Here is a 21,094-nt window from a genome sequence, read left to right on the forward strand (position 1 = left end):
AATTCCCTACGGTATACATACCCGCATATCTGCCTCTGTGTGTGTGTCAATATAGAAATACATATGCAGGGAGACACGGTAAAAAAAAAGTACAAGAGATAAAACATCTCAAACCTCAGAACCACCATCGTACTCTCTTCCAACTACCACGGCCCCCCACAAGGGAAATCCCTGTTCTGACTTCCTACACCACAGATTAGTGTTCAGTAGAAAAACCTGAAGATTCCTAACACCCAGAGTTGGTGAGAATGTGGACAATCCAAAAATCTCAGCCACTGATGGTAGGCATGTGAAGTAGCACAGTCATTCTGGAGAATAATTTGCAGTATCTATTAAAATTTAAAATCTATATCTGCCCCTCGGTCCAACAGTTACACTTTGCAATATCTACTCTAAAGAAAGGAGATCACACGTGTGCACAGAGGCAAGCACAACGGTGTTTGGAACAGAATTATTTGCAACAGTGAATAATTGGAAACAATCTAAATATCCAGCTAAAAGGGGTTGGTTAAGAAAAAAAAAGGATCAGACATCGTGCTGAGTTATACTTTATAGTGGATACAAAGAGTGGGGTAAACCTACACATGTTGACCCAGAAATACCTCCAAGACATATTATGGAGTTTAAAAAGCAAACCGCAGAAAAATGGCTCACACAACCATGCCACATGAATAAGAGTGAAGACTTGGGATGGGGGTGAGGTTACAGTTGGGGGGTGGGCTGTAGGGAGAAATTTGAATTTTTAATCTGTATGCAACTGGATTGTTCAAAATGTTTAAAACGGCAATGGATTAACTGCTGCAAACTACTCTGCAAGATCTTAAAGGGAATAAAACAGCCTAACAGCCAAGGCCAGTGTAGAGAAGAGGCTGCTCCTTGGATCCTGGATGGGCTCGGTGGACCCCTGCCCAGGGCCGCAGGCGGGCAGGTGTCTGCGTCTCGGAGACTGAGAGGCTCAGATGAATGGGGCAGTGAGAAGACCCTGGAGACTGGAATCACGGTGGCTTCCTTTGATGGAAGACGGCACCCTCATTACTGCACCCAGGCTGAGAACCCAACACCAGCGTGAGGTAAGAGGACCCTTGCAAAGGAACAATTCCCAGTGTGTGGCGCCTTCTCCAAATCGTGCCCAGCATTTTAAAAGAAAGATTGCCAGGTTTGATTCTCTCCATGTCCTTGGGGAAGGAAAAGAGAGAAACAACAGGTATCACCTCGCACAGTGGGGTGGCTTTGTGGGGCTGGGGCTGGGGACACAGAAGAAGCAGCCTGGGTTCCACGTTAAAAGTACTCTACCTTTAAGAATGAGTTTGTCAGGAAGGCCGTCCCAGCTGAGCCCATGGAGAGGGATTCCTTAACCTCTCAGAAACTCAGTTTCCTCTTCTGTAAAATGGGGTGCAGTGTCTTGCAAACACACACACAGGTAGGCACATTCCGATTTTTTAATGTGATTAAGACTGCAGGCTCCTGACTCAGACAGCCCCAGGTCTAATTTCAATGCTGCTTCTTGCCAGCTGTATATCTTAACCTGTGCAAGTCCTCAGCTTCCTCATCTATAAACTGAAACCCCACTATTGCCTAATCTCAAAGACCTGTTATGAGGCTTAAATGAGACCATATCAGTAAAATCTTATCACAGTGCCAAACACTAGTACATATTCAAAAATATCTGCTATAATTTTTAAGTTAAATTTTATTTTCTAAGCACCTGTGTGCCAAGAACTGTGCTAGGCATTGAGAGCACTTCCTGAATAAGCCACAGTCCCTGCTCTTATGGTTTTTGCAGTCTAGTAAGAGGTAAATAAAGACACATTTTCCTCTAACTCACTCCAAATTACAAGGGCAGATACCGTCAGGTCTTACCCTTATCCCTTCCAAGTGCACAATGCACGGGCCCTTCTCATTTATCTAACACTCAATTTTGCTAACACCTCCCCCTGATATGAAGGATTGTGCACAGAAGTGATCTCAATATGCAAATACATAAAATAAAATAACATATGTTATGAAGATGTGTAAAACACAACACATGTATTGATGTGATCATTATGGGCAGTATATGCCATAACTAAACATTCACCTATCACTGACCCAGCAATTCCATGGCTGGGTATTTACTCAACAGAAACAAGCACTTGTGTTTACAAAAAAAATAATAATAATAATAATTCATGAAAGACGCTCAAAGCAACTAATTTATTAGTGATAGCCAGAAACTGGAAACAGCCCAGATGTCCATCCAGAGGAGAATAGATAACCAAGTACGGTATACCCATAAAATGGAACGTGGCTCAGCAATAAAAAGAGATGAACTACTGACATAAGCTGCAACATTGATGAGTCTCAAACATACAGCCAAGCGAAGGAAGGCAGACCAAAAGGGTACTTTCTAGGATTCCATTTATATGAAGTTCTAGAACAAGAGAAACTCATCTACAGTGATAAGGTCAGAACAGTGCTTCCTCTGGGAGGAAGTGGTAAGGAATGGAAAGGGGCACAGGGGAGCCTTACGGGCGCAAGAAATGTTTTATATCTTAATCTTGGAGGTGGTTATGTGGGTGAAAACATCACTGAACTGCATACTTCAGACGAGGGCATTATATGGCTGTGTCCTATGTCACTATTTTAAAAATGTTTTTCAGAACACACACACACAAGATAAGACTCGTAAGTGTTAGTTTTTGCATCCTGTGAGGAAGACTGTAATGCATGTTTATTGGGTCGTGGTCTCCTTGACATTTTTTGAATAGAGACATTAACCTCCAGGGAAGAAAAGGGACAAAGTGGAGAAGAAGAGACTTTGGGTATAGCATCACTGAGGGTCACCAAGGGCCAATCCCAGATTTCCCCTATGATAGGGGCATGTGGTAGCTACAAGGACAGGGGAAATGCAAATGCCTCTGTCTTCAGCAAAGATAGAGTAGTGTTTGGCCATATTTCAGTATACCGTGCGATATGCAACAATATTTCCTTTAGAAATTGTGTGTGCTGACTTCACTTCCACAATTACAACTAAGCCAACATCTTCCAAAACCCAAATGGCATGAACCACTGAGAATTGGCTGTATTTATAAACAAAGTCCTTGAAAAAGTCTATCAATTACTAGTAATATGTCAGCAAAGATACAGGTGGCTTTTCAAATCAGCTTGGCCTTCGCAGGCAGCCACGTGCAAGCTGAGCCTTTCCTTCCCTAATCTGCCCATCACCGAAGGGACAGAGGCCTCTGACTTGAGGTTTCACTGGACACAGACTGGCCTCATTTTCCAACAAGTTCATAATGTGGGCCCTTTTATGCCTGGGGGCTTGGCAGGCACGCAAGGGACATTTCTTTGAACTGAGATCTGGGAGCTGCTCCTTATGAGATTCTGGCTGTAATGCGTTCGTCTGCCCTCGGACAGATGAAGTTATTCACATGCTTAATCTTTTTGTTAAAAACACAAAAGAAACTTGGCCAAACACCAAACACCCTCCTTCTTCTCTGCCCTCTGTGGTGGTAGAGCTTAAAATGGGGGTCCCCAGGGAAACGCCAGGCACCAGGCCCCCCTGTCCATTCTGGAGAATCACAGAGAAGGGATGGTGGCTTGGGCAAGGGAGTGGACAGGCCTCTCCTGGTTCTGACATTGGCTGTCCGTGGAATTACCCCCTTGCCCCATACAGACCAGAGCTCCTTATCTGGGTGCATTCATCCTTCATTCTTTCTTTCAACAAATCTGTATTGGGCGTCCACTCTGGACCAAGCCCTGAAGAGAGACCCGTGAACAGGACCTAGTCTTCCTAGGTGAGTATAGTCTGATGGAAGAGAGAGGGTTAAAATACTCATAATTCATTGGTGAATATAATATAGGGGAAATCTGGGGTGTTGTGAAAGCCCCAAATAGAGGGGTTGCTCCCTGAGAAAGTGGCATTTTGTCAAGACCTAAAGGATGAGAAAGAATTGGCCAGGCAGAGGTGAGAAGTGTATAGAGCAGAGGGAGTAGCTTTTTCAAAACTGGGAGGGGAGGGAAAAAAAGGCTTTCAGGGTACCCCAGTCATTCCTTGTGGTTGGAGGGTGGGGTGTGAGGGAAAGTGGCCCCATTTCCTTGCTAACCTGGTCTCATATGGATGCCCGGCATTCCCTCCTCTCCAGCCACCCTGGTCCCATGCTGTTCCCTCAGCTGGCACCCACCAGCCTCAGAACTTTTGCTCTAGCTGTTCCCTCTGACACTCTTCCCCCAAGGCAGACATTTGGTTAGTCTCCCATCTCCTTCAATGCATGCTCATATCTCACCTCCTTAGTGAGAGCCCTCTGAGCAGCCTATTGATTGCCGCATTCTACACCACGCCCGGCACTCCCCTCCCTCTCCCCAGTTCTAATTTCTTTGTCTCTAGAGTACCTATCGCCTTCTAAAACACTACGCGGTTTACTCCCCCATTATGCTATAGCTATCTCCCTGTTCGAACGTTGCCTCCACAGGATCAGGAACATTTGTTTCTTTCACTTAGACATCCCAAGCCCATGAACATTTGAAGAAACACATAGATGGGATCTAAGAGGTTGGCAGGGAGAGGGGCAGAGGCCTTTTAGGCAAAGGGAAGTGGGGAAGGTGTGTGGGTTTGGTTCTAAGTACAAAGGAACAAAGGAACGGTACGGATGAGTTTGGAGTAGGGAAGGATCAGGGTCTGAGTTACTTTTAGAGATGGCTCCAGATGTTGTGTGGAGAATGAGAGTGGGCAAGTTACTGCAGGCACCCAGGCGTGGGTTGGTGCTATCTGGGGTGGGAGTATCTGGGCTGGGGTGGTGACATGGGGACATGATGAGAAGTGGTGACACAGGGACATGACGAGAAGTGGATGGGTTTGGGTGGACTCGCCATGCCTCAGTGACCTGAGGACTGAGGTGCATGAGGCAAGACAGTGCAAGGCAGATTCCCCAGGCTCCTGCCTGAGTGAAAAGCTCAGAGTGAACTTTCAAGTCAAGATGTCAAGTGGCCAGTTGGACAAGTTTGAGGCTCTGAGCGAACATATGGATTGGAAATCCATATTTGGGAATCATCAGTTTATAGCTGTTTTAAAAGCCACGAGAGCTTAGATGTCCAGGAACTAACCCTGACGACCTAGACTTGAAGCCTTCTGAATCGGCCCTTGAGGAACGCGGTGTTTGGCAGGAAGATGGGGAGAAGGCACTGCAGGTAGAAGGAATGGCAGGTGCAAGAGCCCAACATAAAGAGCATGGGTCTCCATGCTCCTCAAACCTGTCAAGGTCATCAAAAACAAAGAAAGTCACAGCCAAGAGGAGCCTAAGGAGACAGGAGGTCTCGGTGTAATATGGTATAACACAGGATCCTGGAAAAGAAAAGGGGCATTCACTTTTAAAAAAACAAACAAACATGGTATCTGAATAAGTACCAACTTTAGTTAATAATTATATATCAATAATGGTTCATTAATTGTAACCAATGTACCATGCTAGTAAGATATTAATAATAGGGAAAACTGTGCACGGTATATGGGAACTCTCTGTACTTCTCAATTTTTTCTATAATTGTAAAACTGTTCCAAAAAATAAAGTCTATTAAAAAACAAAACAAAACATGGGCCTCATAAACGTCCCTCACCACCCCCACATACGCACTCCAAGGACTAGAGTAATTTTTTCTTTGGAGAAAACTTTAACCCTGGCCTGTCCCTTCCACAGTCAAAAGATTCAGGGACACTATGAATATCTTTATCACCCACCCCCTTGACAAAGAACAGAAGGTTCTCACCTTCACCTACTTTCTTTCTGTTTGCAGAAAGAATACTCTCCTCAGGCCAGATTTCATAGTGAAAATGAGAAGCAGAGAATAAATGGCTCAGGTAAGTCAGACCACCTGGAATCCCTCAGGGAGTATACCCAGACTCCTCCTTTTGGCATGCCCTGCAAAAGCCCACATTTCCTTAGCCACAGTTTCCCTGAATCCCACCTTGCTCAACAGCTGGCTTCGTTTCCTTCCTGCTGCAAAAGTTTTGGCCCCATCTGGGTTCAAATTCCAGCTCCACCGTTAATTAGTTATGTGATCTTGGGAAGTCACTTGAGTCTTATTTTCCTCATTTCTGGAAAGGGCATAACTACAGTTTGATCAAAGAGCTACTAAGAGGATTCAATGAGATGAACTGTAAATTGGATATAATAGTATCTTCTGCAGAATTAATATGAGATGGTAGATACCAAATGCCAGGCCTCGAGCCTGGCACTCATTATGTCAAAGATCAAAGGGTATCAGATGGGTCCTCAGGACACTGGGTGATGTCTGAATCGCAAAGGAATGTAGAGACCACAGAGTCAAGCAGAAACTGGGCCTGGGCAGTAGCAAAGGCCAGTCAGAAAGGGAGTGCTGAGGCTGGAAAGGATATAGAGGCAGAGGCAACTTGTACTGAGATGGCCCAGGCACTAACCAACAGCCAGAGCTGAGGTACAGCCTTAGACAGAAGCCATCAAGAACCCTGGACAGCTCTCCGAAATGTGCAGCTTTTCAGGAGCCCAAACTCTGTGGGAGGGGACCTGGGTTGAGTCTTGGCTCTTCCAACTAGCTGTGAACAAATCACCTCGCCTCCCCATGTCTCAATGACCTCATCTCTAAATTGCTTAACCTCTCTGACCTTCAGTTTCCTCATCTGTGAAACTGAAATGCTAACAGATCTTACCTCACAGAGTCATGAAGACTAAAGGAGATAGAACATGAACTACACAGTAAACATTAACTTTCATTTTAGAAGATTCCTAGCCCAGCACCAGATACAGAGTAGATACTCAAAGTTGTCAGCTTCTTATGTTTTCCAAATACCCCAGGAGCTGAAGTCAGCCTCATTGACTTTGCCCCTCCCACCTTTAGACTTTTTTTTTTTTTTTAATTCTCAGGTTTTGCTCAGTTATTAACACAGAAGGGTAGGTGTGAAGATTCTTGGTTTAAACCAAAATGCCAGCATAATATCCAAGAAGAGTTAATAAAGCCACACAGAGCCCACCTTGCATTCCACACATTCAATTCAGAAACAGAAGCATCCACATAATCACCTCTCTTTCTTCTTTGAGGCACCTGGGCATTGTCCCCTTTTAGTCCTAACATAAGCATAAGGAAACGAAACCGAGAGCTAGAAGGGATCTGTAGACTCGTGAAATCTAATCCTTCCCTTACACAAGTGAAGCCCACAATAATGGAGCTAAATAAGGCGTAGATCTAGACCTTCCACCTCTCAAGTGCAGTAGTCGCCCAAGGCATGTGAGAATGATGCCCTGGAAAGAGGGCTGGCTTGGGAAGCACCGACTCTAGCCCTCCAGCAAATCCACTGTGGCCAGCTGGTTGGATGTTCTCCAAGGTTCCTTTCTGTTTTAAGAACCCATGGATCTGAAGTCCCAATTATGGGTAAAATGTGGAAAACGAAGAAACAGAAGAAACTGGAAGTGGCTTCCTTCTATCTGAGCTTATTAAGTAATAGCAAAAGGCACTTCCGCAGGAGATCTTGGCCTACAGAATGAGGGCATGGCAATTTCCTCTGAGGAAGCAATTTGAGGTTGTGAAAAGGGAGAAAGGGAGCCCACTTCTTTGGGACATCTAGGAAACATTTTCAAGGAATAGGCTTGTCATGTGACTCCATTTTCTTTTCCAATTTCACTTAAAAATGAAGAAGTTGCAACCTTACAAATAAGCTTACAAAAAAATCAAATAATTTCTAAGAACATGACATCTAAATATAAGATGGTCATTTAAAAGTTATACGAAGATACTTTAAATGGAAAGGAACATACACTTTCAAATAAAATAGCTATGTATAGTTGAACCCTGAAGATAAAATAAAGAATTTTTTAAAATACCCCACTGAATCTTCCCTGGTGGCATGGGAGATGACTCTCAGGGATGAGTCTGGCCCTAGCACTGTGGGATCAACAATGTCATCCTGATCAAAAGGGGGAAAAGAAGTGTAACAAATAAGGTATCAGTGGCTGAGAGAGTTCAAATAGAGCCTAGAGGCTACACTGGAGGTCACTGTTATGTTAGCTTCAGCTAGACATTGCTACATATCATAGCTTGCCAAACCCCAACCAAAACCATTCCTGCCAATCCTAAAGAACACTTAGGGCAATATATAAGATTCTATAAAGTCTCCATGCACTAGGATAACTTTCCAGAAACCTACAACCTCCAGATGGGTCCCTGGATCAGATAAGTCCTGAAACCCAGAGGGTCCAGCCTCTCCAGAACATCAACTATTTCCATTCCCTTAACCCATATTATCGACAGCCCCTTCCAACATGAAAAAGCTAGAATGCACATAGCCCAAATACCCCTAAAGAGTGGGAGAAAGATCAAAGGTGATGCTGGAGTTATACAGAGAAGGTAGGGTTTAACAAATGAGCATGACTGCTGAATCATTATATTGATATTTCTTTTGGTCTCCAGTATCTTAGTGCAGTTAGAAGTAAAAACCTGAAATTGTGGAATTGTAACCCATACCAAGCTCTGAAATCTGTTCTACAACTAATTGTTGCAATATGCTCTGAAACTCAGTGCCTTTTTTGAATACATGTTATTTTTCACAAAGAAAGAAATATATATATATTTCTTCTAGCCTCCAGTGTTTTGGAGCAGCTAGAAGGAAAAATCTTTAATAGTGGAATGGTAACCCATAATAAACTCTGAAATCTGTTCTGTAACTACTTGTTAAAGTATACTTTGAAAATCATTGCTTTCTCTTTCTTCTCGTTGTATGTATGTTGTATTTAACAATAAAAAAACTTTTTAAAAAATATCCCACTGGAAACATTTTATAGAGGATGTATTTTCTCCTCCTATAAAGGGTCTTAACACAGTCCGTAGAGTAATAGAGTAGGTAAGTTTGGCAGTGATTGCGGGATACAGTACTTTTCTTGTAACTACATCTCCCATGAAGTAACTACAGTCGTGAAAAGCTCCAATCCTGCTGGAATGAAGTTCAGCAAACTCACTGAGAGGTGGGACATGGTCTAACAAAGGGATTCTATTGTCTATGGCAATCAGAAATCATGGTGAGGCTTCTAGATCCTTGAAGCTTAAACTATTAGGTTCTGGTGGGTTTTACATGTTGATCATTTATTGCGAAAAGTCTTTTGAAAATGCAGTGTCTTCCTATCTACTCTTTTCTGTAACACATTTGCTGTACTATGCTAGAATATAGCTGCTGCAAGACATGGTTAAGGAATGTCAAGTTATTTACTCTACAAGTGAGTATTTCTGGACTGTTGTGCTATTTTTTTTTTATTTTTATTTTTCTGTATCCTCCAGAAGTCTTTTGTTTTAATATTTTTCTTGATAAAGCTTAACATACAAACATTCTTAATGTACAAACATTCCATACATGGTGTACAAGCAACGGCTCACAATATCATCACATACTAGTATATGCATCACCATGATCTTTTTTTTTTAACATTTGCATCACTCCAGAAAAATGAAAAAAACTCATACATACCATACTCCTTCCCAGTCCTTCTCATTGGCCACTAGTATTTTCACCTATCCAATTTATTTTAATCTTTTCCCCCTATTATTTGTTCATTTTTTATTCATATTTTTCACTCATCTGTCCATACCCTAACTAAAAGGAGCATGAGACACAAGGTTTTCACAATCACACAGTCACATTGTAAAAGCTATATTATTATACAATCATCTTCAAGAAACAAGGCTGCTGGAACACTCTACAGTTTCAGTTACTTCCTTCTAGCCACTCCAATACACCATAAACTAAAAAGAAGATATCTATAAAATGTGTAAGAATAACCCCCAGGATAACCTCTTGACTCTGTTGAAATCTCTCAGCCACTGACACTTTATTATTTCTCATTTTCCTCTTCCCCTTTTTGGTCAAGAAGGTTTTCTCAATCCCTTGATGCTGGGTCCCATCTCATCCCAGGGTTTCTGTCCCACATTGCCAGGGAGGTTTACACCCCTGGGAGTCATGCCCCGCATACAGGGGGAGGGCAGTGAGTTCACTTGCCCATTCGGCTTGGAGACAGAAACCACATCTAAGCAACAAAAGAGCTTCTCTGGGGGTGACTCTTAGGCCTAATTTTAAGTAGACTTAGCCCATCCTTTTCAGAAATAAGTTTCATATGGGCAAACCCCAAGATCAAGGGCTCAGCCTATTGACTTGGTATGCCCACTACTTGCAAGAATATGAGAAATTCTCCAAATGAGGACGTTTAATATCTCCCAAGGGGACTTTGCAAATACTTTTTTATTCACTGTCCACATAACTCTGGGATTTATTGGGGCATCACACTAACCTGGACAAACCAATGAAATTGTACGGCCTATTCAGATCCCATGTACTTATGGTGTTCAACTAAACTGACTACACAAGTTAAATTAGGAAATGCACTACCCAAAATATAAATTTTGCGCCAAACAAATATCTCTCCCTTTAGTCTCACACAGAAGTTGAAGTTTTAAATATGGGCAATATCATCCTTTCCCTAGTCTTTTTAAATAGTTTAGTCCTATCCACATGAGCTTCATTCATATCTCTACTTGATGTCTAATTGTGGTACTCTGCTGCTCTTGATGGCACTTTGCTTCCCCCTAGGTCCACTGCAAATCTCTGGCAGCTGTTCAGAGGTCCAATGGCCCCTTCGACTTTTTTTGTTGGTCCCCCTTTCTCTGGCTAGAAAATCAATCTTGTGGAGTCCCACAGCCCTGCATCCCCAGCAGTCTTTCAGTGACACCCACCCCAAGATGCCCTGGGTCACTTTTTTAAAATAACAGTATATAGTGTTTGTTCTGTGCCAGCCATTGTTCTAAGAACAAGTACCCTCACAACCGTGAGATAAGCACTATGTTATACCCATTTTTCAGATGAGGAAATGAGCCTCTGAGAGGTTAGGTAACCAAGCTGGGGTCAGGTAGCTGGTAACTGGAGGTGCTGGGACCTAATCCCAGGAGTGGCACTCCAGAGCCCCACACTGGCTTGCAGTCAAGGAAGCCAGCAGCCAGGGAAATCGAGAAGAGGAGGCAGGAGACCGAGGCTGGAAGTCAGTACACCCGGGCTCTCCCCTGGGCCCCGGTACCCCGGGGCTAGGAGTGCTCCCGCCAGACGCTTACCGGCCTGGTACCTGCTCCCCGGGCGGGGATACCTGCCTTTGCCCCTCTCCTCCTACCTCCCCCCGCGGCGCCTGGGTACTCTCCCCTCCCCGTAATCTGATCTGCTGCGGGGTCTGGGCTGCGAGTCGGAGCCACAGCCGCAGAGGCGCTCGGGCTCCGGGCTGCGCTCCGCGGTGCGCTCCCTGCTCGCTGTGCCCGTTCCGCAGTCGGGCGCGCGGGCGCATGGCGCAGAGGCTGGGCGAGTGGGCACGGGGGCCCGCCGAGGCCACCGGGCTCTACCGGGCGGTGCTGCTCAGGTCGGGTAAGTGGGGGCAACGCGACCTCCGCTGGGAGGGCGGAGGAGGGCACGGCCGGCGCACCCCACGCAGTTTCTGGCCGGCTTCACCCATGAAGTCCTTCTTGGGTGCTTTCTCTTCTTTTCCTCTGCTTACCTTCGCCGTCCTTCCCTATTCTCTTTCCTTCTCTTCCTTTCCCTATCTTTCCTTCTCCTATCCATCCCCTCCCTTACCTTCCTCCCTTTTCAATTCCTTTTCTTTTTTCCTCGCCTCCCCTTTCCTTCTTTCCTCCTCTCCTTTTTTCCTATAGTCCTGCTATGGGAGCCTACCCTTTATTGCTTCCTTCCTATGAGTGAACACACGCACACACACACGCGGGCATGCACATTCAGTTTCCTGACTAGGAAAGTCCTGCGAGGTCCACCTACCTCCGGGCCTGCCTCTTAAGCAGACCCGCAAGTGCTGGAAGGAGTTTGTAGGCGGGGGAGGTTTGGGGCCGGGGAGCGGAAATTAGGCACAATGGGCGCGGCACACAGTGGGGAGTGAGGAAGCAGGGGCAGGCATCGCTTCTGTGACGGCTTCATGATGTTCAAGGGCATTAGTCTAGAAAAGGGGGGGGGGAGGGCAAATTACAGGAAGGTAGGGAATCATCTTTCTGTATGTATGGACGCAAAGAGGAAAAGATTTGAAAAGAAACATAGGTGGTGATTTTTGAGGATGGCTGTTGATCAACAAGTGTTTTTTTCTGTTTGTCTCTTTTTCTTGTTTGCAGTGGGCACTGATTACTTTTCTACTCAGGAAAAAAAATAGGTTATTTTCATGTATAAAGAGTGAGGCAAAAGTATGGTCTGTGTAGACTGTATAAAAATAATTTGGAAACACAGGGATATAGAAAGAAGAAAAATGCCTGCCTGGGCGTTTGGGGCATTACTTTTTGGACTCTGTGTGGACAGAGAGGTTCGCGGAGAGTGAAAATCGCTTGTGCCGAGGTCCCTGCCATTCGGGGTCCATGTTAAAAGGTGCCAGTGTTCCCCGCCTTGGGCGAGGGGCTGGCCGCACCCGGTCGCCCTGCCCGGCGGCCCCGGGAGCACCCGTGTTGGAAGCTCAAAGGTGGGCGCGGCGCCGGGCCCCCCGGGACGGCCAGTACACTCTGGGACTGATTGTTTTTCTTACTTAGACGGGCTCCGCTTGGGGGGACCTCAGGCTTGAACAACAGTTCTCTTAAATCGGAAATTAAGAACTGGCCAAGACTTCAGGACTGGTGGCGCCTTCCTGGGGGAGGGTCTTAAATATGGCTGAGCCGGGATAGAGAAAAAGGGAAGGGGCTCTATAATCAGGTCAGTCTGGTTTCCAATCCCAGCTCCAGTGATTTCCCCACAAAGTACTCTGCCTACTTGTCCCTATCCAATCCCTATCTCATGAGCCGCCGAGTGGAGGGCCAGATCTAAAGACCTTGGATTTTCTCTGACTTGGAGCCTCAGTTTTGAGCCTCACTCAAAAGCTGACATTTTAAGCTTCCAACCCATCCAGAAGAGGGGAGGCGTGAGAGTGGTTGCAGGGACCACTTGCTTGCAGGGTGACTGCACCACACACAGCCACAAGCCAGGAAGGCAGCAGCGGCCTTTGCCGCGTGCCTTGCCGGAGGAGCGCTTACTGTGTGCTAGGCACTGTGCATTGGTTCATTCCATCCTCACAGCCTTAAGTCAGGGCTACTTGTCACCCCCATTTAATAGACAGGAGACTGAGGCTCAGAGAGCTCAAGCAGCTTGCCCAAGGTCCTGTTAAGGATTCCTAAATGGGGTAAAAAAGACATTCAAACTTAGGTTCATCTATGCCAATGTCTGCGCATCCTCCGAGAATAGTAATAATAATGGTAAATGCTGATCACTTGCTATTGCCACCTCTCTGCCAGATGCTTGCACCTGTCATCTTATCAACGTCATTTGCTCACTTTTCCCTTCAACTAGTATTTATTGACCACTGCTATACACTGGGCCCTATGCAAGGCATAGGGATGTCATGATAAATAAAACAGGTGTATCCCTCCTCTCAGGGAGGTAAGTAATATTAACCCTTACTATAAACATGAGGAAACTGAGGCTCAGAAGGGGAAATGATTGTCTAAGTTCACACACCTACTTGGGCTGGAGCTGAGACTCAAACCCAGGACCACATGCCTCCAGAACCACTGCTCTGGCTGTTTCACACAAGAAGGAACAAAAGTCAGAGTTGGGGTGAGAAGCTTACGGGCTATTTAGTGAAGGGTTGGGCACCCCTCTGCTTTATCAGCCATCAGGGAGGGGATCAAAGACTCAAACCCAAGTGGCGGCCATTTTCATTCACAATGGCCTCAAGTCATACACCATGTAATAGAACACTTTTAGAAAAATTTTCATCCCAAATTATTTTAGCATAATTTCTTAAAGTAATACATGGTCACCATAGATATTTTGGGAAACAGAAAATACAGAGGGGGAAGATGGGCCTAAAATCCTGCCAACCATTAGCAGCCAATGGTAACTTTTAGGGATGTTTCCCTCCAGTCTTAGCTGTGCATGGTTTGGGTGGGTATCGGTAGGTGCCTGTTTTACATTGTTGAGGCTGTACTGATCTAGTCTTTAATCACCTTTTTTTTCATTAGGATGAAAATCTTTAAAGTTCTTAAATGGATTATTGAGATAAAAGCTATCACTATTGAATCCTGATGCTGTGATAGGCACCGTGCAAAGGGCTTGTCATGCTGTATCTCATGTATTTCTCAGAGAATGAGATACCTGCGGTAGGTATTACTAATGCCCCATTTTAGAGACAAAGAAACAGGCAGTTGAAGGTCTGTTTCAGCAGTAAAGTCAGAATTGGTATCTGGGCTGACACCAGCAGCCATGCACTTAACCACTGGGCTGGAAGGGTCATGCTCGGCCATGTCCAGTAAGCTACAGAGTAGTTGTGGTAGAGGTCCAGCTGAGGTTCATTACCTGTGTCTTACCTGGAGATCAGACCAGGTTCCTGGCTGGACTTGGAAGGAGGGCCACCTCCCCAGGTACCTGACAGTCAACAGCTGTGCTTTCCATCTCAGCCAGCAGGGGACAGACACAGCTTCCATCCTGCCTGCTAGGTAGCGATGCCCCATAAAATACAGGGTCCAAAGTTAAGCTTGCATTTCAGATAAACGATAAGTAATGTCTAGTACAAGTATTTCCCATGCAATATTTTATTTGCTACATCGGGTAACTCTACTGCCAGGAATTATGAAATTTGGCATGACTAGAGCAGGTCCCCATGCTCCCCCTACCCCACACACATCCCTGGACACTCACATATTCCTGTCCCCATCCCTAGATCCACTGTCCATGTCTTGTCTGGTTACAAGGGAAATAAAATGTGCTAGGGCTGGAGGCGAGGGCACCCCAGGGCCCTTCTGCAGCTAAGAAACCAAATCAACCATTGCTAATTGCAGCTGGGTTGAGAGCCAGCTTTCTGAAACAAGACTCTTAGTTCTTCTCACCCCCTCACACTTTTCTCTTTTCACCCTTGAAATCCCTCCACTGGGTAAATTCTTCCCGGTTCAAACTTGTTGCAAAGGCAACTCATTCCTTTTATAATCTCTCCATAGATCCCATGACAAGTTTTTCTGCCAGTACAGCTTCCTCCCCCCGCCCCCCAAGTCCTTTCATCAGTGCATGGGTTTGGTTTTGGTTTTGGTTTTTGTTTGGGGGGGGTCGGGGGGGGGGGCGTTGATCCTGGGATAGGTTTTGGGTGGCTTCTCGGAAATCTCACTGAGGCCTTGTAAAGGGGCCTTGGAGATTTGTACTGAATACAGGACCAAGGAGGAAGTTTTGAGTTGCCATGGAAACTTCTTTTTGTCTGCTGTTTGTGGGCCCAGAGAAGCTGCTCAAGATGCATGTTGGTTTTGAGAAAAAGGGGGTAAAAATGAAAGGAAAGACATTTTTCTGAGTTTTTCTTATGCAAGCTGCAACCCCAGACCACTATAGATACAGGAATCTTCCCCAGTCCCTCTCATGATGGCCGCTCTTGGTCTTTGGTGTCCCCTCTCCTTTTTGGCTCCTTTGCTCCTCAGGAAAACGGCCATCTAAGGGACAGGTAGGGAATGTGGTATGGGGGTGTGTTCAGCCTCTGGGGACACCCTGCAATCCTCTAGTCAGCCATGGAGCTGAACAGGAATTCCACCACCTAGGCCACCGACATTCCCAGAAAACCTCCAGGGAGAGCCACTTAGACAGAGGCAAGAAGCTGCGACGGTGGCTTGAATTCTGCCATTACCTCGTGTAACCTCCCCAAAAGCTCATCTGCTTAGAGAGTCTCTATTTTCCCATATTCAAAATGAGTATGATTGAACCCAGTGTGAATTGTAACCACAATTGATTGGAAAAGTTTGCTCTTTTTCATTTTAGATCTTTATTGCCTTTTTCAGATAGCAAAAGCAATTCATGCTTGTTTGCTTTTTAAGTCACAAACATTATAGAAATATAGTGACAGAGGAAAGGGCCTAAAATTTTACCCTCAGCAGTTCTCAGACTCATGATGATATATGAATCCTTATGATAGTATGTTAAAAAGTCAGATTCCTAGGCCCTCCCTCTAAGGTTCTGATACACAATCAAAGAATAAGGCCCAGTAGTTCCTTTTTTGGGGGTGGGGGTGGGGGTGGTACAAGGTCCGGGAATTGAGCCTGGGTCTCCTGCATAGAAGAACATTCTACCACGAAACCACCCGTGCACCCCAAGGTGATCACTAATTCCATTTGACATCCCAAATGATGTCTATAAGGACAATTAAGATACACTGATCTGGGAATGGCCTCTGTTAACAGTTTAGTTGGTTCTCTATGTATATAATAACCGTTTTACCTTGCGATAAAGAGATCCTACTACATGTGTTTTGCCATTTGCTTTTTCACTATGTCACGGGTGTCTTTTCAGGTCCATCAATAGACATGCCATTCCATTATGGGTACAGCAATACCTCTTACTAAGGAGTATGGCTTGGGAAATGGTTGTTGAAGATCATGGGTCTCACACACACACACACACACACACACACACACACACACGGATGCACAAAGCAAGTGGTGCTGTAATAAGCTCAGGGATACCAGTGTTTTGGTGCCCTCAAGTCAACAGCAGTTATTGAGCACTTTGCTCTCGGGACGGGAATACTGAGGAGGATAAGATGAGGCACCTGACTTTGGGCTGGCAGTCTGGTTGGTGAGACTGGTGGGTTTGTACACAAGTTGGACTGTGAGAAGATGGAAGAAGTTCAGTGAGCCCCAGCTGCCTGGGGAAAACAGCCCTCTACGTTGCAGGATCCCTGCCCAACTCTCCTTGGCTCTTTTTTCCTTTTTTTTTTTCTCTCTCTCTCTCCTTTTTTTCTCCTAGACTCTTCGTTGCTCCAGGGCTGCCATAAGAGTCTTCCAACTAAGGGAACACAAAGTTGGAATGGAAGTTGTTTATGGCTTAGGGGCTCTCAAAGTCTCCTCCTCTGGAGTGAGCTAGATTATGGGATTCTGTCTTCTCCAGGCAGTGAGCAGAAACTCCCAGAAGTCCCCCTTCTGCTACAGGGCACTGGGATTGGCTCAGATAAACCACTGAAGACCCCAGGAAATGCCCCCAATTACTCATTTGTGGAGCAGAATATGTGGGCAGGAACCAGAGGCAGTGAAATATGGTTTGACGAGAATGTAGCTGGTCTTCACTCTGTCAGAGTTTCGTGAAGTTAAGCCACAGCAGGGTAGGAAGCTGAGGGAAGCAGCCATTCAAAGTACCTCAGGAGAAGCAGAATTTATGAAGGGGGAAAAAAAAAACAATCAAAAATGATCACAATGTTTCAGAAAGTTGTTTTATACCCAAGAATCTGTGAGCCTCTAAGTATAAAAGGCTCCAAAATAGTCGGCCTGGCGGAGGTTCCCAGGACAGTGCCTGGCCTGCCCCTGCCCACCGCTCAGCGCCGTCTCCGCCGTCTCCTGCTGCCTCCCTCCCAGCATGCCAGCCTCGCTGGCCTTCTTCCTATTTGATCCTACAAAGCACATACCCTCTCTGCAGCCTCTGCGCTGTTTCCCAGCCCTGGAACACTCTCCTCTGTGGATGGTTTTCACACACACCTGTCCGCCAGCCTCCCTGCAACATCCCCTCCTCAGCGTCCACCCTCCTAAGTTCCCAGTCACTCCCTCTCACCTCACCCGGTCCTATTTGCATCATAGCATTCGTCACCAAGTGATGTTTTCTTCTTTATTTATGGCCTGGCTCCCCCGGGAATGTAGGTTTCCTGAAGGCAGGGCTATTTGTCTCATTCCCAGCACTTGGAACAGTGCCAGGAACAGAGTAGTTACTCAATGAATGTTTGTTGAAGGAATAAGTGATATAGGTCAAAGATGACAAAAATTGCATTTCGAATGCCCCTGCCAAGTTTGATGTATGTTCTGGGCGTCCCTGCCTTCCAGCCAACCAACTCATGAGAAGCTAAGGTTGGGGCGAGGCCATGTCTAACGCATTGATGCTGCCTTCCTCCCCGGGGGAGTAAGGACGGTGATGAAAGCTAGAAGCACTTCCACATTTTCAAGTGAAAGCCCATACTGAAAATAGGATGCCTGTTATCCGCATGCCCCCAGGATGGCCTTAGGCACCTACACGCACTCTCTGCTTTTACACTCACACGTTCCTTCATTGCGCCAGGCACAGCGCGCCATGCAGTCCCTGCCCTCGGACAGCACAGAGTCCAGGCTCTCTGCCGAAGAGGTCGCATCTGCCGGGCATTTACTACATGCTTCCACCAATGTCAACTCCTAGCCACCCTGCTATTCTCCACATCTGACAAAGACAGAAACCAAGGCTCAGAGGCACTGAGTGGCTTGGGAAGGTCCTCCAGGGGCGGGTACCAGAGCCAGGGCTGAGCACAGGGCTGAGGTCTGCCTTGACTTCCCCATCCCTCCCCTGTGTTCTGTTGGCTCCTCTGTGAAATTCAGATGAACTGATGGGTACCGAGTACACATCATGTACAGAGTTTTCAGCCCATTCATGGATGCCCAAGTACCAGCATAGGGCTTTGCCTGACCTCCTCCCTCTCCCATCAAGGAAGTGTCGGATTCCACTGTGGCCTGGCCTTCCCTTAGAAACAAGGGAAATTCCTCTAAGTTCTGAGCCGCCTTGCTCAGAACAAAGCTCGGCATGTTTTTTTATCCCCCAACGATCTGGCAAAATAAGTATTTATTTGCCTCTTTCGAGTATGTAGCTTGGACATGATGTTCCGCATTGTAGAAGTAGCCACGCACCAAGTGGAATATTGGTTACTATAGTAACAGTTCCTTTTTATTGATAGCAGAATAAACAGGAATGCAAAGCTGCCTCACTTGTTGGCACATTTCAGCTGCCTCTGATCCCCAGGGGTTTAAAAACCGCCCTTTGGAGGCAGCTCTTCTTGCTAGTCTGGGACTGCTCGGTGGACAGAGGAGCCAAGCAACACTGCTTTCCAAGTTCGCTTCCTGAGGACTCAGCTGCAGAAGTAAGCCCATTTCTACTCGGTTTCACCCGCTGTCGAGCTGGGTGCTGTTCTGGGAGGTGCAAGGGAGGTGGGGCAGCCTGGGGCATGGGCAGGAGGGGCTGTCAGGGAAATTGAGCTCTGAGTTTAGGCCCCCAGCTCTGTCTCCCACATCTGCAAAATGATGTAGGCCTGCCTCCTGGCACCTTGGGTTTGGGAAAAGGATGGGAGACAACGTGAGGGCACACCCAGATACAGCGCTACATTCTTGTTGATCTTTTTTTTCTAAATCCTCAGGTGAATCTGAATTTATGCATAATAAGAAAGACCTCACCTGAGTCCATTATCACATATTTTGGGGGTTGTAACTGTCTTAATAACAAGAGTATTGCAGGGTGGCAGAGCTGAGAGTAGAAGCATAGGTTCTGTTGTCAGAATCTAGCTCAGATTCTAGCCCCTTCGTTCACTGGCTGTGTGGCCTGGAGAAATTAGACAGCCTCTCTGAGCCTTAATTTCTTCGTCTATAAAAAGGGGATAACAATCATCCCCACCTCCTGCATTTGTTGTGAGGATGTCATGAGGGTATGGCTGTGAGGCACTTAGCACAGTATGTGGCATGTAGTGAATGTGTGTTCATTGACTTCCTCTGTGGTGAACTGCAGTACAAGGAAAGTCTGAGATTGGATCAGAAATTATAGCATTGGGCGTATCAGTTTTGGAACGTCACCCAAGCCTGGGTGGATCCCAGTAGCAAGGCAGTCCCAGCCCTCTTATCTCTAGGCAGCTTGGATTCTGAGTGCCTCGTTTATTTTTGTCGATAGTAAGTACCTGCCTGGGTCTTTCCCACGGCAGCATCTGCCAAGTAGAATGGCTGGCATCACATCACTGGTGTGCCAGCAGGAACATCTGGTCTGCTGCTCTTGTTCTCTGATGAGCTGCACAGCACTCTTCACCAACCCTGCTGACGACCTCCCTGGGTGAGGCTTCATGCCAGCCCTAGACTCTGCTATGGAAGTGATTCAAAACCCCAAATGCCCACCCGGTCCTTCTTCTCACAAAGCAGGTGGTCAGGGAGGACTCAAGGCAAAACTTTCAGGAAGTTTGTCTTGAGTCATTTCCTCTGGAGTGTGGAGATCGCATTTAAGTGGAAAAGCAGCTCTGACGGGGGCTTCCAGACATCAGGCATAGGTTGCTAGGAGAGCCAGACGTGGGGCCCAGGTGCACGGTTCCTTGGTCACTAGCCCAGGAAATATATATGCTAACTTTCTCCATTGGGAGAAAAAATCCTGAATGATCAGAAAATTCAGTGGCTACACTTGTTGCTTCTACTAAAGGCCTCTTTTTCCTCTACAAGGGATCATTTTTAAAGTTTCTCTTCTCCTCTGACTTTCCACCCCTATTAAATGCTGAACCAAGAAGATCTAGGGTTTGTTTTGGATCCAGGAGCCTGAACAGAGGCCCAAAGCTGCTGGGGCCAGGCTGGGGCTCACCAGTGAGAGTGTGTATCTCATACGGGCTGGGAGTCTGGTTACCAGATTTCTGTTTTTTCATCTACAAAATAGGCTCACACTGTCTCTTCTTCATTGGGATTTCTTGAGTAAGCAGAGAAAGGGAGGTGGTTCTGCTTTGTCGACTGAAAGACATTTACACCTAGAAACAGTGGAGTAGTAGAAAGTGAACTGAATTGGGAGTCCAAAGTTCCTTACTTTGCCATTTACTCCCTTTGCATCTTCAGACACATAGCTTCACCTCTCTGAGCCTCATCTAAAAAATAAGCATAACATAATACCACTGGCGGCCTCCCAGAAAGATCATGAGATGCAGATTGGGGTAAGAGGAAATGTCAAATGTTAAGTGTTACCAAGAGGACTCCCTGGACAGTGATGACCACAGTTAGCCCTCGCTGAGCATCACTTTGCCAGGCACTGGGCTAAGCACATCATACACATTCTCATTTCATCCTCCAAACAGTCCCAGGAGTAAGTACTTCCATTATACCCATGGTACAAAGACTCAGAGAGGTTAAGTTACCTGCCTGAGGTCACACAGCTAGGAAAAGGTGCTGTCATGATTCAAACCCAGTCCAAAACTTCTGCTTTAAACATGTCTCTTGTGTCATTTGTTATAATTAATGTAACCAAAGACAGAACCAGAACTACCAGGGCAAGTTAGAGGCAAACAGTGGAGGCGGAAAGACATTAGACAGCCTGATACCATGGCTCTTCTCATGATGA

The 21,094-nt window shown here is 46.1% G+C and overlaps 1 protein-coding gene across 5 annotated transcripts in view; it reads left to right on the plus strand.

Moving 5' to 3' along the window:
• FAM107A (family with sequence similarity 107 member A) overlaps positions 1-21,094 on the plus strand; it is a 78,517-nt gene that overhangs the window by 35,795 nt on the left and 21,628 nt on the right. For 2 of the 5 annotated variants that reach the window (XM_077128848.1, XM_077128849.1), the window contains exon 2: positions 5,770-5,833. In XM_077128848.1, the coding sequence (XP_076984963.1) occupies positions 5,770-5,833 (64 nt within the window). The other 3 variants (XM_077128852.1, XM_077128850.1, XM_077128851.1) reach the window with 3 other exon arrangements.

This window comes from Tamandua tetradactyla, chromosome 15 (assembly GCF_023851605.1).
Source record: "Tamandua tetradactyla isolate mTamTet1 chromosome 15, mTamTet1.pri, whole genome shotgun sequence".
Taxonomy (NCBI): Eukaryota; Metazoa; Chordata; class Mammalia; order Pilosa; family Myrmecophagidae; genus Tamandua; species Tamandua tetradactyla.